General features: G+C 47.0%; 1 protein-coding gene across 1 annotated transcript; it reads right to left on the bottom strand.

The window, feature by feature from the left end:
• Window positions 1–2,818: 2,818 nt before the first annotated feature.
• LOC123154799 (calcium uniporter protein 6, mitochondrial-like) lies at window positions 2,819–10,406 on the bottom strand. Its single transcript, XM_044573433.1, has 4 exons — window positions 10,034–10,406; window positions 7,003–7,438; window positions 6,776–6,903; window positions 2,819–3,319 (listed from the first exon to the last, which is right to left on the bottom strand). Exons 1-4 carry the CDS (start codon window positions 10,373–10,375, stop codon window positions 2,873–2,875), a joined length of 1,353 nt encoding a protein of 450 aa, XP_044429368.1. The 5' UTR covers window positions 10,376–10,406; the 3' UTR covers window positions 2,819–2,872.
• Between the last annotated feature and the right edge of the window lie 8,347 nt (window positions 10,407–18,753).

Below are 18,753 nucleotides of genomic sequence, written 5' to 3'. Positions count from 1 at the left end.
GAAATGAACTCAATTTTGTTATAGTGTTCCTCCATCATCACTAGGATGCATGCCAAGTTTTCTATCTTTTTTATCGCTTTATGAATTTTCTATAATTGTTTCTGTGAAAACAGCACATAGCACACCTCGGACGTGACACAACATGTTTTTGGTGTTCAAATACGTTCAATTCTTGGATTGAATGTCAGGGTGACCATACCAACTCACTTGCAAAAGTTGAGGTCATTCCGAATATGTCGAAAAATTAACCTCCTTCTCCGGAGACCGTCCGAAAGGAGTTTTTTTCGACATCCTTGAGATGAACTCAAATTTTTTTCCATAGTGTTCCACCATCATCAGTAGGATGCATGCCAAGTTTTGTGGCTTTTTTTACTTTATGAATTTTCTGTAATTTTTCGGTGAAAACACCACATACCACACCCCCGGACATGACGCAACATGTTTTTGATGTCCAAATACGTTCAATTCTTGCATTGACTGTGGGGGTGGGCATACCAACTGACTTGCAAAAATTGAGGTCATTCCGAATATGTCGACAAATTGGCCTCCTTCTCCAGAGACCGTTTGGCTAGGACCGAAGGCCGCGCACGAAAGGAGTTTTTTTCCGACATCCTTGAAATGTACCCACATTTTTTTATAGTGTTCCACCATCATCATTAGGATACATGAAAAGTTTTCTGGATTTTTTATCGCTTTAAGATTTTTTCATAATTTTTTCATGAAAACACCACATACCACACCCCGGACGTGACGTAATATGTTTTTGGTGTGCATGCATGACAAGTTCTTCGGAGACCGTTCGGGTATGAGGGAAGGCCCCATGCATGCGTTTTGCGACTGATGTTTCTACAATTTATGTGTCGATTACCGTCTCGTAACGTTGAAATGTATCTTTCCGTTTATTTGAAGTTGCACGACTAACATCAAATTAAACATACGGATTTTTTTCAAATAAGCGATTCCGAGTTCATTCATAATTCAAAATATTTTACATAACCCTAAACATAACCGAGCACTGCTCTTACATAACTTAGACCGAAATTTAAATAAAAACCCTAACACTAGACTACTCGTCGTCGCTGGCGCCAGTGAGGTCGACGACCGAGGCCATACCGCCGGCCTCTCCTTCGCTGCCGTCGCCGCCATCATCGCCACCATCATCGTCGTCGTCACTGAAATCCCACCAGTTGTCTTCCCACGCCTGGTACTCCTGCACCGCCGCTATGGCCGCCAGCCGCTCTCGTTCCTCATGAGTGGTCGTCGTCGCCTCCTCCTCTGCCGACCGGGCCAGCACCGCAAGTAGCCCCGGTGTGTCATCAGGGTCTCTGTCTTGCGCAAGGGCGGCCTGCGCCGGCGGGATCTCGACCAGCGCCGGGGCAGGGGCACCTGCTGTGCCGGGGCAGTGGGGGCGGCTGGAGGTGGGTCGTGGCGGTGGCGACCACGGGAAGTGCCGTCCTCGCCGGTAATGTCCCCGACGGTGCAGCCGGCCGCCGCGTCCCTGAACGCGCCGAGGACGATGTCAAAGTTCTTCCCGCGCCAGAACCTGCGCCGGGCCCTCCGGTTGTACCGGCTGCCAGGGAACGCGCGGAGCTGCTCCCTCGTCGACGGTGGTCCCATGGCTGGGATGCCGTCTGCCCCGATCTGTCATGGCCTCGGCAACTTGGCTGTTGGCGGCACCATCAGGCCGTACCGGGCCAGATCCTCCGTGTCGCCGATGGTCAGGCTCAGCGGCCAGACGCCACTCGGCCACGCGCCCTCGTCGGAGTCGCTGGAAGACATTGCCGGCGAGGAGGGGGGATGGGCGGGCGAGGAGAGGAAGAGAGATGGGTGGGGCGAGGGAGATGGCACGGCGTGGTGAGGGGCTGGCGCGGCCTTTTATACACGGCGGGGGAGGAAGGTGGGCGGGCGAGCCATCGGTGGCGCGTGCCCCGAGGGAGAGGCGGGCGGCTGGCGGCACGCGCGGTGGCGTGTGAAAGCGAGGCAACGGCGGTGTGTGAAGGCGCGGCGCGGCAGCCAAGGCATCCCTGGCGTTTGGGCGCGGCAGCGGTGGCGTGGGAAGGCACGAGGACGGCAGGCGCGGCAGGCGATGCGACGGTGGCGTGTGAAGACGGGCGGGCGGTCGCCGCAGCGGCGGCAGCCGACTGGTCGCGTCAACTGCCGGCCCGAGGCGGAAGGCTGGCGGCAGGCGCCCGGTCGCCGCACGCGCGACAGTGGAGGGCGCGGACTACGAGGGTAGCAGGCGGGCGGCAGAAGATCAGTCGCGAGCAGTCGGCGCCTGCATGCACGCCGCCATTACTGCAAAGCAGTTAATTGCACGGCGATACGGCCGTCCGCGCCACATCCACACGTACGCCCCACCAGTCAACGCCGACTTTTTTTAATAAAACACGCCCTGCATCTGATATACTAGGCCCGTGGATGCTAACTGCTCGGCTCGGCTCGCGTGCTCACGGCTGCCAAGCGGCTCGGCTCGTCCCGTAGCCGCGTACACACAGGCGCGCGGAGTATCGGCGAGGACGCGCGGGGTTTTTTTTTCTTAAGTAAGACGATCGTGCCCCTGACAACGAAAGGGTATGGAGGAATCTCAGCCCTTGATGTGTTTAAGGGGGGTGTACCGAAGCAGAAGTGCTGAAGCAATGCTTCAAGTTATGGGGAATTTTGCACAACTAAGGCTCAAAAGTTAGCGTGAGTATGCGATTCCATCGCAAAAAAAAAGGTGACTACGTGATTACTGATTCTTTTCAAGATCACTTTCGTAACAACCGGTGATGTGATTCTTCTGGTAACTAAAGAAGCAAAGGCAGTGGTCACTGTCAGCATCAGTTAACAACTGGGCAATTTTAGTTCTAGCGTTACAAGTCATAATGCTTAATTAATTACGACCTTGAGAACAATAATCACCTTTCCGAGGACAGCCCGAGTGCTTCTGCAATTCCAGGTACCTCTTCATATCGAAATTTTGCTTGGCGCATAGTTTTCTCCTCCTTGACATGAATAGCGTCTGCAGGAAGTCTTGTAACGACGGATTACGGGAGGTGATGATGAAATAAGCATAGCCACACACCAGCTGGGTTCCGCCAAAGAAGAAAGCGATCGGCTCTATTCTATCCCATGAGAACTCCCAGTACGTGAGGCGGAAGAAGAGGGCAAACTGAAATATGAGGCACGCAAAGCCAAAACATATAATCCGCCTGGCATGCTTGTGTGCCCGGCCTTCAATCTCTTTCATCATTTTCTGGAGTTGTTTAAGCTCTTCTTTTCTCGCCTCGTTCTCCGGTGTGAGTGCGAACGGCACAGCCCTTTTAACCAGGTCACAAACCTAAAAATATTCAATGATCAATAAATATATCAGCTGCGAAATGAAAAAAAAATGATCTGTCAGTTTCCCATATATGAAATCAAAGACATTTCAGCATACAAATCAATTCAGATGAAAAAAAATCTTCGCATTTACTTGGTACTCCCGACATTCCATAATGTAGTACATATAAATTCTTTAAAAGATAGACATTGCAAACATTGACCAAGGTTACATGCTAGACATACATACATATACATGAAAAGATATACATAATGTATGTATGTATGTATGTATGTATGTATGTATGTATGTATGTATGTATGTATGTATGTATATTTAGCATATCAACTACATACATTAGATACATCTTGATACATATTTTCATATTATATATGTTTGGTATCGTTGACATAGATAATATGCTCTATGAACTTGATCAAAATTTACAAAGTTTGACTTTATAAAAAATGCACCACATTATGAGACGGATGGAGTAATTGATAAAGTTACAACCGTCATTTTCACAAAGTAGACTATATGGTCTCCTTTGGTTAACAGGACGGGAGTATGATAGGAATAGGAAAGTTATTGGAATTGAGATGACATGTATCTCAAATCCTGTAGAAAAAAGATGTCATCTGGTTCGTTGGATATGAATTTTTCTATTAGGACTCAACTAATTATTATTTTTTCTTTGAAACGTGAAAGATAGGAACCAATCCCATATAGGAATACGAATCCATTTCTGCAAACAAAAGGGCAGTAAAGGAAAATTTCCTACAGGAAACCTATTGTATGGAATTCCAACAAAATTCTTGTAAACAAAGGAATGCCTATATAGTTAGTTGGATGACTAATCTTTAAAATGAGATAAAAAGGATGGAAAATCCTCGGTCTTACATCGGCTGATGCTCACGTAACCATGTCTTTTCAATAAAAGAATGATATTCTCTCAGTTTGGAAACATATGACAATTTACACATTGGACAAATTCTCCCATATGCTACCATGATTGATTATTGTTTTTTCTCTTATGAATATCTCAGTAAGAAACCGCGAAAACATTTGTATAGCAAATCAGGCAAAATTATTGTCCACGAACCAATCAAAATACCTTTGAATATAATACCAGGAGAAGTAGTTCGTCAATTTTATAGCATGATTTTATGATGCTAAGAGCAACTCTAGCAGACCCCGCAAAATGCCCCCTGCAAAATAACCGCCAAATTGCGGGTGGGGGCCAAAAAATCTGCACGACCAGACCCCGCATCCGGCACCGGCCCGCAAAAATTTTTGCGGGGCGCGGCAAATCTTCTCCCCCAACCTCTATCTTCACGGGCTGGGAGGCCGACCTGAGCTCAACCCCCATCCGGCGCGAGATTTGGCGGGAGGGACATTTCCGCGCGCCCTTTCTCGCTCCCCGCACCCTCCGCCACCATTGCCCCCTCCGAAAGCTCCGGCTGCTCCTCCTCGGCCGTCCCTCGCCGTCATGGACGACCCCATGCTGTCCCCCGTCACCGTCGAGGTCTCGCACGCCCCTTCCCCTCGGGCGGATCTCGTCGCCGGCCATGTTGGCCCCGCCGGCGTTGCCCAAGCACACGCCGCGCCTGCCCGCAAGCCGCAGGGCAACATGGTTGTGCAGGGCGGGAATCTGGCTGCCCCCGCTGCGATGGCCCGCGCTCCAGGCGCCAATGCCGTTGTGCGATCCCGGCCGGAGGCGGAGAAGGTCGGCAAGGCCGCGGGCGCAAAGCGGAGGAAGGTTCCGACTTCAAGGAAGCCATCTTCTTCAACCTCTCACTCCATCCCCCCGCAAGGAGGTGCTCCGGCGATGACGTTCAATGGTGCCGCTCCCCCCGCGAGCGAGGTGTTTGACGAAATGGCCGGAAGGTATATCTCTTCGGACTTCGGCGATTCTCTTTCATTTTCGCCATTGTTTTCGATAGCTCGTGACTTGTTATCGTTCGCTATAGCGATGGTCGGAGAGAGATCTTGAAGAGGAGAATGGTCGCCTCGGCCGGTCCGTCTGCCAGTTCCGGTGATGTTTTCTCTGCTCCATATGGTGGCAATGTGGATGATTTCGGTGCGGGAGTTGGAACAAGCGACGGAGGTGGCTACGGTGGCGCCGATGAACTTCAAGATGGACTCCATGGCGCGGAGTGAAGATCGACCCCCAAGATGATGCCGGACATGGGCGCATACCTTTGCATGCCCTCTTTTGCGTAATGAACTTCGCTTTTATTTGCGCGCAAACTGTTTATGTCATTTGAATTTAAACTTGTTTGTGAAACCCTATAACAAATTTCAGATTTGCAGTTTTTCTATTTGCGGGTCGTTGCGCTGTTGCTCGAGCAAAACCCGCATAGTCGACCCGTAAAAAAGCATATTTCGCGAATATACTTTTTTACGAGTCCGTTTGGGGGGGTCTGCATCTGTGCTAGCCCTTGCCAGCCCGCAAAAGTGGTTTTGCACGAATTGCAAACGCGTTTTGCGGGGTCTGCTAGAGTTGCTCTAACTTAAGCACAACGATGATTATTCAAGTCTCTCCAAGAAAAATATTGTAGACACTTGGCTCACCAGCTGCAAATATATATGTTGAATGAAAGCAAAAATTCGGCCTTAGGTGATCCCACTAACCTATTTCACTCAAGATATAAACATGCATATCACTTCGACATGCAACAATGCATAGGAAATTGACATCTCAATATCGAACCATGCATGGAGAAAATGCTACCTCAATAACCATGCATAGGAAAATGACACCTCAATATGCAAAGATACATGGAAAGTGCTACCTCAACGTGCAACCATGCATGGGAAAATGCTTTGGTGTTTCCCGTCCATTAAGCAATATATTACAACTATTCAATAATCAATCTGATAAATCATAATATTTCTTAGTTTAGTCCCAATACTATCCATCGAAATATGCATGTTCCATGCAACCGAATCTCATCGCAGTATTTTGCAACCAATTTGAGCAGTAACACGCTCCTAGTGTATTCGGTGTACTAGAGTATTAAGCATCGACAACCACAAGATAAAGAAAAAAGGTTGGCCAAGATACAAAGGAGGGTCCCCTCATCTATGTTATTTTTCCAAGAAAATTACAGTCGAAACAAAAAAATTTACTTTAGGGCCTAACTGCTGGAGTAAGCACAAGTATTCGGATGTCATGGCAATTTGATTCCTACTGAAGTTGAAGCAAAGTAACGTGAAGCTAAATTATTTTGTTGTAGCAGCACAACACATGAATTTTCCTAAAGTGGATGACATAGTTGTCTAAGGCTGGACCCACCAGAAATGTAGCTTTAAAAGTGCACACAAAATAGAACATGCGACAAAACTCTTTGATTTCTAATTGTTCAAACCAAACAAAGCCCTGCAGAAAAATTCTGAAGGAAAATAATCCTTCCTAATTTATGTGAATTCTCTTTGCACCAAAAGGGACATTTAGACCATTAGTATAGTCACCTTCTGGTGGTTCGGGTTGGCCTTGCTGATCCACAGCAACTTGTTATAGGCATCAGAGTAGTCAACTTGGTCTTTTTGGCGGTCGCTCAGCCACCACTCGATATCTGCAAAGATCCCTTTGGTCGCAGCTGGTGATATAAATTTGGTGTTAAAGAAAATCAATGATGGCAGCTATTCTGAAAATTAGAGGTAACAAGTGATAATTTTTCTGGTGTTAAACTTACAACCTTTAGAATGTTCACCTCCAAGGGGACACCTTATTTGTCTCTCCAATTCCCTGTACTTCTCTATATCAAAACCATGTCTGACGCAGAGTTTTCTCCATCTTGTGTCGAACATCCCCTCCATGAAGGTCCGATACGACATATCGGATGAGGTAATGAGGAAATAGGCGTAGGCGGCAAGCAGGTGAAAACCGGCAATGAAGTAGGTCATTGGCGCCATCACATCCCACGAAAACTCCAAGTATGTGAGACGAGCGATGAGGCCAAGTTCCAACTGCAAGAACCCCAAACCTGTCCACACGATTCGTCTGACTTGCCTGTGTGCCTGCGTTTCGATCTCTTGCTTCTTTTTCTTTAGTGCCTCAAACTCTTTTTCTCTCGCGTCACTGTCACTCTCTTCGACTAAAGGCGGCAAAGCACTTATAACCAGGTCGACAACCTGAAGACGGTCAATAAACAATAAATAAATCATCACATAACAAAATATGAGCTGAAAATTGCAACAAGCTCCCCCGCTCCCTAGGGTTCCCCGCCGCCGCCAGCGGCTCCCCCGCGCGGAGCCGCCGTCGCGGCGGCCGGAGCCCGCCGCCGCCGCCAGCCCCCTCCTTCCCCCGTTCCCCTTCTCCTCCCCCCCCTCCTCGCCCCTGTACCCCCGCGCCGCCTCCCCGAGCGAGGCGGCCGGGGGCCCTGCCTCCGCGCGCCTCCAGCGCCTCCCCGCGCGCATCCCTCCCCCGCCGCCGTCAGCCTGCGCCGCCGGCCCTCGGCCGCGTGATGCTGGCGGCGGTGGGCTTGCCCTTCCCCGCGCGCGGTCCTCCCCTGCTCGGGCGGTGATGGCCGGCGGCGGTGCGCTTCGGCCGGTGGCGGTCCGGCGTCCGGGTGTGGAGGCCGGCGGTGCTCGCCTTGGTGGTGCCGCCTCTTGGCGGCGGGGTGGTCCGGTGGTGCTGGCCGGCCGGGGGCCGTCCCCGGTCCAGATCTGGGCCCGTAGGGTTCCTTCTGGGTCCGTGCGGGTCGGTTCCGGCGCAACCGCAACACTCTCTGTATGAGGAGGCTGGGGAGCGGCTTGGACTGGGTCAGCGACGCCGGCGGCGTGCCAGCTGCTGCACGGAGGCGGGAGCTGTCCGGGCCTTTGAGGGCCCGGCCGGGCCTGTGGGGCCACGGGCCCGGTAGGCTCCTGCCATGGCGTCCGGTCGGCTACCGTCGTGGACGGTGGAGGTGGGGCCCTCCCGTATGCCGATGGTGCTGTTGCTCTAGTCCCGGCTCCTCTTCTCCGTTGTGCAAACCATCTTCGCGGTGCTGTGGTGAGACAGCGTGGGAAGTTTCGTGTTCGTGTTGGCGCAGGGTGGTGGTCGGTCTGGTGGCGAGCTCCGGAGTGCCTGAGGGAGAGGCTGGGATCGGGAGAAATCTTTGTTGGCTTGGCCGACACCGACGCGGTGGCGCCTGAGGGTGCCGCCGGACCTTCTTGGAGGGCGTCGGGGCTACCCTTCCTCTCTCCTCGCCGTGTACCGGGGGAAACCCTTGGCAGCAGCGTCGTCATCGTCGCGTCCCTTCTTGGAGGTGTTGTTGGGTACAGGCACTTCGGAGTCTCGGAGCTTGGTGGGTGATCTCCGGTGGACGCAGCGGTCACGAGGCTTCGTCGTTTTTGTCGATCCGCCGTTATCGGCATTTGTTTCTTTTTTTTTCTTTTTCTTTTCTTTTTGGGCGTGTTTGTGCTGCTTTCGCCCCAGCCCCTATCGTCGGTTGGATCGGTTGGTTGCTTTGTAATACAAAGCGGGGGGAAACCCTTTTTCGTCAAAATTGCAACAAGGAACATAAAGTAAAATACTAAGTAATAAGATGACATCGAAAAAAAAAAAGATGAAAAAAAAGCGGTCAGCTGTTTTTCTCGATCTGCAACGATGTATCCCAGCCAGTTCTGGTCGCCCGTAGCCACCAAGATCCACTGTGTCCCACCACTACCGGTCCCACAGCGATGGTTCCACCTGGAAAGGAAGGGCATGCGGTGGTCGCCCGTACGCCTTGCAGAAGGAGTTCTTCCTCAACGAGTGAGCTGTGAGCGACGTTGCCGCAGCGCTTGCAGAAGGAGGATGAGGAGGAGAAAGCGGCCCAAAAGAGGCAACCAGTGCCCCCGTTGAGATGTTTTCGTATTTGGAGGAAAGCAGCGAAGTGAGCAAATAAGGATTCCTTTCCTGCAACTCATTGCAGCTCGCTGCCGCACATTCAAATGGATCGGAGCATGCAAATTAACCCTCCCATAGCCTATCAGATGGGGCCGGTGTCATTTTTGGCCGAGGTGAGAGCGATTAGGTGCGGATTCATGCTAAAGCGAACAACATGGCAGATTCTCCATGTGAAGCGCACCTGCTGGGTGCACGCTCTCGAGAGCCTTCCCTCCATCTCGGACACCACCGTTGACTCATATGTCTCCGGCTCTCCGCTGGACATCTCGAGATCTACTATCTAGATTATTTGAATAGCCTATTTTACCTTCTTTTTTAAGTAAATGTGTAAGTTCTAATCCGTGTATTTGATTTGCATCCTAATAAATAGTAAAGGTTTTAAAAGACATTCTACCCAAGCATACTCTTCCATCCTTTTCGAAAAAAGAAGCATACTCTTCCATATCAATTTAGTTCAAGTGCCCTTCCTTGCCAAAGTGCCCTTCTACAACCAAGCTCAAATGAGCTCGGGATGAACAGTAACTCAAAAAGCATTTTTTAAATGTCCAAAAAAATCTGAATTTTTTTATGACAAATGTTCTAAGAGCTTGCAAAATCTCATCACGAAATCACATTTGAGAAAGTTGTGGCAAAAAAAAACAGTGCTCCAAGATGCTTTTGAAAGTAGCATTTTCAGAGTATCGATTTTGTGTTTTTTTTTTTGCTACGTAAATATGATTTCAAGATGAAATTTTGCACGATCTTGGAACATTTGTCAAAGTTTGCCATAAAAAATTCAGATGTTTTTGAACATTTTTAAAAATGTTTTTCGATATATGTGTGTGAATCAACAATCTTAACGGTGCTGTAAATGTCACCTTTTCGGGGTGGAGATAGACCTTTCCCCGGAAGAACAGCACGACGCCGGACTGCTCCATCGCCCGCGCGAGCACCTCCGCTTGGCCGTGTGTGCGCGCCGCGCCGGCCTCCACGCACTCCTCAAGGAACTCGCCGTAGCTTATCACCTCCTCCGACCGGTCCCGCAGACTCCTCTTGAGCATCTCGACGCCAACAAGCCGCACCACTCGCCGAGCCTCCCCCGTGGTGAACTCTGCATTCGCCGATAAAAGCCGGCGGTTTTGCAGAGTACAGGCCGCCGTAGCGGTTGCCGGAGACGGCCGACGGTGAAGGAGGAGGCGAGAGGCGGCTGCTCGCCACATGGTGAATTTCCTTGTGACTAGCAGCGAGCGCGTCGAGACTCCGGCGAGAGACAGTTGCCAGTAGACGCGGATTCTTGTTCTTTGGGTCTCCAGGCGAAGGGGTACGCGAGTAATTTCAATCTAGTCTAACACGTTAATTGTAGTACTCCTACGTAGCACGAGTTGCTTAACTCTCGCTCTCGCTGCACCCTGCACGTGAATACGGCGAGTAGTACATGCTCCTCTCTCGTTCGTCCGAGCAAAGCATGGGAGACCAGTGCCAAGGCGGCCTCGATAGTCGCGCTCGCGCGTGAGCCAAAGTCCACACCGTCCGACGTCGCGTATAGTAGTATATAGTTCGTCACTTTTTTTTGGATAAAGGACACTTTTATTATCTTGAAATGTAGCATCAAGCGGATACAAAGCATTATAAGTAACATCTGGCCTTTGTATAATTAGGGTGCACACAACCAAACATGTAAAGTCTGACAAAATGAAAGAAAAAAAACGACAAATCGGCGACAGTAGAGTCCTATAGACCGACACTATGCCTATGTCACAAGGGATGATGGACCGATCCAAAGATTATGCTGTCATCCATGTTGGGTAAAAACCACCGTAGCCACCTGCTCCAACCGCATACACACCGCCTTGAACAGCAGTTGGTACTCCGCTCGTTGTAGCGTAGACCACGTACGAAGCGAGTGCGTACAACGGAAAATAACCTGCAGAGGAGAAGCATTTTTTATCATTGAAAACCAAATCATTTCTACATAGCCAAAGCAACCATAGTAAGGCGTATGCTCCCACCCGTATTACCGTTTTGAATCTATTTGGAATAGCGTCCAACTAATGACAAAAAAATATTGGCGACACTTGTGGGCGGATACAAATTTAACGCTATTTGGATGATTGACCACATAAAACGTGGAAATTTGCATTGAAAAAAAAGTGTTTGATGTCTTTTCATGAGTACAAAAACAACACTTCTTACTTCCTGGCCAGTTGCGCCGCGAGGTTGTCTTTGGTTAGAACAACTCCTCTACGAAGATATCACATGAAGATTTTAACTTCTAGTGAAATCTTCAACTTCCAGATTTTTTTGTTATTACTCATCGATACCTCAGAATGCGTGAGTGCACGGTATATAGAGTCAACTGTGAATGACCCTGATGTAGTAAGGTTCCAGCGAAACACATCCCGACTTTGTCTAAGATTAATCGAATCAAGACGGGATAAAAGATTATGCCATGACATAAGTCGGGAGGGGGGCAATCAAATCCCGCCTAAACGAAATGTTGGGTGGGGATGAACTGGGCACTTGCGCAATAGTATTATTCTTTTCGCAAGCAATGTTGTACAGGGCTGGATATTGTTCTCGAAGACCGGCATTGCCTAGCCAAATGTCTTCCCAAAAACGAACCTCCGACCCGTTCCTTATCGCGAAAGATCCAAAGTGAAAGAGATGTTTCTTTGCCGCCATTAGGCCAGCCCAAAAGTGTGAGTCGACGGGTGTCTAATATGCCTGAGACACCGCCTTTTGGCCTAGATACTTGTTGCGCAGTATGGTTTGCCAAACGTCATCCTTGATAAGAAGTTTAAACAACCATTTACTAAGTAGGGCCTCATTCTTGATCTGCAAGTCATGAATTCCAAGGCCACCTTGGTCTTTCGGCCTAAAACCACACTCCATTTGGCCAGTCTGTATTTTTTCTTTGCACCATCTCCTTGCCAAAAGAATCTGAATTTAAAATAGTCCAAGTCTTTGCAAGACCCCTTTTGAGAGTTAGAAGAAAGAAAGCATATAGATAACCATATTTGTGAGGACAGAGTTAATTAAAATCAGCCGTCCTTCAACTGAGAGCAATTTGCCTTTCCAACTGCTCAATCGTTTCTCTAATCGCTCCTCTATATGCTTCCACTCCGCAATGGTGAGACACCGATAATGAATCGGTATTCCCAGATATTTAATCGGAAATTGGCCATGTGCGCAACCAAATAGGTCAGCATACTCGGCCGCCACCTCGGAGGCTTCTCCAAAGCAGAAAAGTTCGCTTTTATGGAAGTTTATTTTAAGACCCGACATTTGCTCAAACGCTGACAACAAGAGTTTAAGATTTCGAGCCTTGTCCAGGTCATGTTCCATAAAGAGAATTGTGTCATCGGCATATTGCAAAATAGAGAGGCCACCATCCACAAGATATGGCACTACTCCTGCAATCTAGCCGTCCTGATTGGCGCGCTCAATCAGAATAGCTAACATGTCAATGACAATATTAAATAATATTGGGGACATGGAGTCACCCTGTCGTAGTCCTTTTTTGTTTGAAAGTAATGGCCTACATCATCATTGACTTTGATGGTCACACTACCTCTAGTTACAAAATTATGGATCTACTCGCATCATTTATCGGGCAAAATTATAATTCGTCACTTATCTGTGAATTAATATATATTTTTCACTTGTCAGTGAAGATAAGATTATTTACGTTTTTGAGGGCTCAACTATTGTGGTTGCATAGACAGCTATGCACTACGGAAACACCTGGTTTGCCGTCAGACTTGTACTAACGGCAAAGGCACTATTACAGACGGCAAATATTTTTCCCTCTGCTAGCTGACGGCAAAGTGTGTCGACAAAGCCGAAGCAACAAATAACACTTTATCATCAGCTTTTCGTCGGGCAGATGGCAAAGATTTTGCCGCCAGCCCACTTAATAGCAGACGGCAAAAAAAGCCTCTTTGCCATTAGTCAAACATAGCCTTTGCCGTCACCCTTGTGTAATCAAAGACGACAAAGAATTTTGGTAGATATTAAAAAAATCAACAAGCAACGTGTCCGGCGTCCGGCGAGCAGCGTGTCCGGCTTCCTTTGAGCAGTGTGGCCAGAGTAGCAGCGGCCGACGACGACCATGGCCAGGCTCCGGTGGGTGCCTGCGGCCAGGTCCGGCAAGGGGCTCCCGCGATGGAGTCCGAACAGGGGCGGAGAGGAGGAGGCCGAGGAGGCTCGTCAGCGGCAGGGTCCGGCGAGGGGCGGCCGCGACGTGGTCCGGGGATGGGCGGAGAGGCGGGGAACGGCGAGGGGCGGCCGCGACGGGTCTGGCAATGTGCGGGGGCGGCCACAGCAGGGTCCGGTAAGGGGCGGCCCCAACGGGGTTCGGCGATGAGCGGAGGGGCAACCGCGGCGGGGTCTGGCGAGGGGCAGCCGCGATAGGGTCCGGCGAGGGGCGGCCGTGGCGGTGTCAAGCAGCCACTGGAGGCGCAGGGTGCTGCTGCTGGGCTTCTATGCTCGGGGCAGAGGGGAGAGAAAGAGCGAAAATCCTAGACCTACGTAAGATTTTACGTGTTACTACGTAACTTCCTTTCATCAAAACTAAACGCCCCCTCCTCCTGATTTTCAGAGGGGTGGGGGGCTCACTAATATACAATTAACTGCTGCCAAATCATCTTTTACGTAAGATACATAACAATGTGCGCGTAGATGTAGCATTGCTCGAGAAAAAGATCAAGGGAGGAGGGTCATGCACGTTGGGGAGAGAGGGTGTGGTGGGGTCGCGTGGGACAGAGAGAGTGGTGGGTCGCGTGGGTGAGAGCTATCATTGTGTGTGGTGCAGATCATGTCATGTCATCGATCCGCGTAATGTGTTTTCTTTTAGCCGTCTGTAAATAAAATCACAGGCGGCAAAGCCTTTTTGCCGTCTATCATTTTTGTTGCAGACGGCAAAGTTTGTATTTGTCGCCGTTCGTTCTTTGCCATCATCTGCTGATGATGGCAAAACCTTTATTTGTCGTTTGTTCTGACGAAATGCTGACAGCAAAGAAAGTCCTGCTCCTGTTTTCTGTAGTGACGAATGTGAACTTATTGCCGTGTTTGGCTGCCATACCAACTTTTGCTAAGAAAAAAGTGCAAAACGTAACATCTGTATATTGTTTGGTCGCCCACATCTAAGCCTCTTGCATTAGGGAGCAATTTTGGCATAGCGTTTGGTGCCCTGCATTGGCTCGGTTCATGCAACTACACGGTGTTTGGTTGTATACATGAAATATGATGAAGAGCTAACACTTACACTTAACACACAAGGTTACACTAGAGTACCTCACGACTGCGGTGGACAGTAACCGTGCCGCCGCGTCTGACATGAGTCAGAGCACGGAGTTTCGAGCGAGCGTTCCTGTCGGCGCCGACAGCACCACGCGCATACGCCTGCAGAGTAGGAGATATGCACTACGCACCATGGCAACCTCACTGCAGTACGGCGAGGGAGAGGAGGCCAGGATGAACGATGTCGGAGACGACTCCAGTGTACTAGGACGCGAGCATGGAGGTTGAGAAGAACAACGACAACAATGCTGGCACTGCAACAAGGCGCATGCGAGGAGTCCGAGAGGGACAACGACGGCAGTGGTGACAGTGTAGTAGTATGCATGAGAGAAGGCAGAGAGGCAGCGACACCGCGTCCGACATGACCATCATGGGTTGCGGGCGAGCGATCCCGTCGGCGACAAGACGAACTAGTTGCTAGCGTCGTCGTCGTAGAAAAAGTCCATGCGGAGGGACGAATAGGAAGGTTGTAAGGCAGAGGACAGAGGAGAAGAAATACAATGTGCGCGTCATGGCAGCGTCGGTGCAAATAGGATTCAGGAGAGGAGGCCAAGTTGAATGGCGGCGACTATGATGCCGCTGCAGCAAGACGCGGGGGAGGAGATCAAGAGGAACTATCAAGGAGTGTCTTAAATCAGACCACACGTATGCATATGTACAATCATGAGGAAGATATAGATCTTTTCGTCTATGATCCTGAAACCGAAAATTTTGCATCACAAAGTCATGTGAAACTGTAAGATGAAGCTACTGGCTAAAGGAAATTTCAAATGATCGACCTGCGTGACAAATTTGATAAAATTCGTTCCAAATAGATTCAAACATTTACGGTCAACGAAACTATTTTCCTCAAAAAAAAATAGATTCAAACATGGACACGAAATTAACATTTACGGTCAACGAAACTATTTTCCTGTTGTAAAAACAAAAAAAAACCAAGCACGTGTCCAGCCGGTTTCGGCCCGGGGACCTCACAGTCAATCACATGCAATAACCACTCCACTGTCAATTGTTGAGCTGCTCCTTCTTCCTCCATTTCTACTTATACGTCTTTTCCATTTTCTAGTTCTTTTTCATTTTTCCCGTCTTTATTTTCTTATTCGTAAGGGTTTTGTTCTGTTTTTTCTTTTTCCTTTTTTATTTGCAACGCTTTTTTCTTTTGCTAATCTGGATGAACTCTTTTTCAAAATCGCTGAACTCTTTTCGAAATTGATGAACGTTTTTTTTCTTTGGCTAATTTGGAAGAACTATTTTTCAAAATCAATGAACTTTATTTTAAATCGATTAACTCTTTTCAAAATTGACGAACGCTTTTTTCAAAATCGATGAACTCTTTTCACAATCGATGATCTTTTTGTCAAAATTGATGAACTCTTTTCAAAATAGACTAACTCTTGTTTGATCTTTTTTCGAAGTTGATGATTTTTTTTAAATCTATGAACTTTTTTAAAAAAATGATGAACTTTTTTTGCAAAAATCGATGAACGTTTTTCATAATCAATTGTTTTTTCTCAAAATGGATGAAATATTTTTTAAAATTTCATTAAAAAATCCAAATGTTCGAGGATTGTTCATGTTAAAAACTATTCGCGTTTTCAAAAGTATCCAGTTTTAAAAAAACACGTTTGAATTTTTAAAAATTGTTGAAATCAATGGCTGTTCATAGTTCTTAAAGTACCATGGTACTCATTAGTCACGAATGCTTGGTTGGGGCTAATGAGTATCCACCCCGCCAAACTGTAACGTCCTGCCTTACTGTAAGTTGCGGTAACCACCCCGCCATCCCCAACAGGACATGCTACTTTCATCTTTTTATATCTTTACTTCATTATTTTTCTTCTGCTTTTCTTTTGGTTTTTTTCTTTTTCATTTTTCTTCTTCCTGGGTTCGATGATTTTTTTTCAAATTCGTGCACTTTTTCTTCAAAATCATTGAATTTTTTTTCAACTTGGATGAACTATTTTTCAAATTCGATCAACTTGTTTTTCAAATCTAATGAACTTTTTTGAAGATTCGGGAACCTTTATCAAATTCGATGATTTTTTTTTTGAAATTCATGAAACTTGTTTTCTTCATGAACTTTTTCTTGAATTCGATGAGCTTTTATCAAATTCGATGAACTTTTTTTGAAATTCATGAAACTTGTTTTCTTCATGAACGTTTTTCTCGAATGCGATAAACTTTAATCAAAGTCTATGAACATTTTTTAAAGTTCGAAGACACTTTTCCAAATTTGATGAAACTTTTTTCATATTCGATGAACTTTTTTGCAAATTCAATGAACTTTTTTCAAATTCGATGAACTTATTTTTAAATTCGATGAACTTTTTCCAAATTAATGAACTTTTTTCTTAGAAAAAGAGTACATACTGTAACAACCCGGTTTTTTTCTAAGAAAAACAGTCTATACTGTAGCAGTTTTAGAATGAAGAAAAAAATGTGGTTGAGCGGGAGCCAGCGATCTAGTGGGAAGTGATCGAGCGAGCGGCGGCAGCCATTGAGCGCTGCTGGGCCAGGCCCATACAAGCGACATAGCGGGCGCTGGAATCGCGAACGAGCGCTGAAGGCGCCAAGGAGGAGATCTCGGGTAGATCCTATTTAACGCCCGCAGGCGTCAAAAGGATGTGGCTTCGCTGAAGCCTGGACACCCGACGCCCCACTTGGGCCGGCCCACTGCCGCGATGCTTTTTCTTCTTTTTCATGTTTCTTTCATTTTTTTTTCAATTTTTTTTCTTTTCCGTCTTTTTTTCTTTCTGTTTTTTTTGTGTATTATAAACAGTTCATTGCATATTTATATACACAAATGCTCATGATATATTTAAGAAAATGTTCATTGTGTATTTTAAAATTGTTCAACATATATTTAAAAAATGTACAATGCGTATTTAAACATTGTTCAACGTATACCACAAAAATGTTCAGTGTGTATTTAAATATTTGTTCAGCGTATATAAAAAAAAGTTTAGTGTGTATTTGAAAACTGTTCAGCATACATCACAAAATGTGCAATGTATATTTCAAAATTGTTCATCATTTGAAATTTCAAATATTTTGTTCATGTTTTCAATAAATGCTGACACTTTTTAAAGTTTGATCATATTTTTTCAAAAAATCATGATTTTCAAACGTTGTTAATTTTTTTTGGAAAAACGTTCGTTTTTTCCCAAGAAATGTTGAAAACTTTTGAAAAAAGAAACGATCTGCCGTTGTACATAGTACTTTTACTGATCAGGCGATGCAAATTGTTCTTAAAGACAGGTGACGCTAATCTAACACTAGAATACGTTAGCTCTGTTGGTTTCGAGGAGCTATCCACTAGCATTAGCTCGCGTGTTGGAGCTCTTATCGCGCAACATTTTTTTGGCGAGTTTTTTCACGCGCCTAGATTTTGCTAGCTCTAACTGGGCCGGCCCGTTCGCGGTTCTCTTCAGCGAAAGCTCAACGGCTTGACGCTCGCGGGTGTCAAACAGGGGGTCCCAAGATCTCGGCATTCTTTAAACGGGCGCACACCCCCGCGACTGATGTCTACTACACAACCTTCTTCTTGTAGACGTTGTTGGGCCTCCAAGTGCAGAGCTTTGTAGGGCAGTAACAAATTTCGCTCAAGTGGATGACATAAAGTTTATCAATCCGTAAAAGGCAACCCTGCAACCAAGTAACAAAGAGTCTCTTGTATCCCCAACACACCCAATACAATGGTAAATTGTATATGTGCACTAGTTCGGCGAAGAGATGGTGATACAAGTGCAATATGGATAGTAGATAATAGTTTTTGTAATCTGAAATAATAAAAACAGCAAGGTAGGAAGTGATAAAAGTGAGCGTAAACGGTATTGCAATGTGTTGAAACAAGGCTTAGGGTTCATACTTTCACTACTGTAAGTTCCCTCAACAATGATAACATAATTGGATCACATAACTATCCTTCAACATGCAACAAAGAGTCACTCTAAAGTCACTAATAGCGGAGAACGAACGAAGATATTATGGTAGGGTATGAAACCTCCTCAAAATTATTCTTTCCAATCAATCTGTTGGGCTATTCCTATAAGTGTCACAAACAGCCCTAGAGTTCGTACTAGAATAACACCTTAAGACACAAATCAATCAAAACCCTAATGTCACCTAGATACTCCAATGTCACCTCAAGTATCCGTGGGCATGATTATACGATATGCATTACACAATCTCAGATTCATCTATTCAACCAACACAAAGGACCTCAAAGAGTGCCCCAAAGTTCTACCGGAGAATCACGACGAAAACGTGTGCCAACCCCTATGCATAGGTTCATGGA

Source organism: Triticum aestivum, chromosome 7A, assembly GCF_018294505.1.
Source record: "Triticum aestivum cultivar Chinese Spring chromosome 7A, IWGSC CS RefSeq v2.1, whole genome shotgun sequence".
Taxonomy (NCBI): Eukaryota; Viridiplantae; Streptophyta; class Magnoliopsida; order Poales; family Poaceae; genus Triticum; species Triticum aestivum.
The sequence above is the reverse complement of the archived record's forward strand: the minus strand, read 5'-3'. Positions and strand labels throughout refer to the sequence as shown.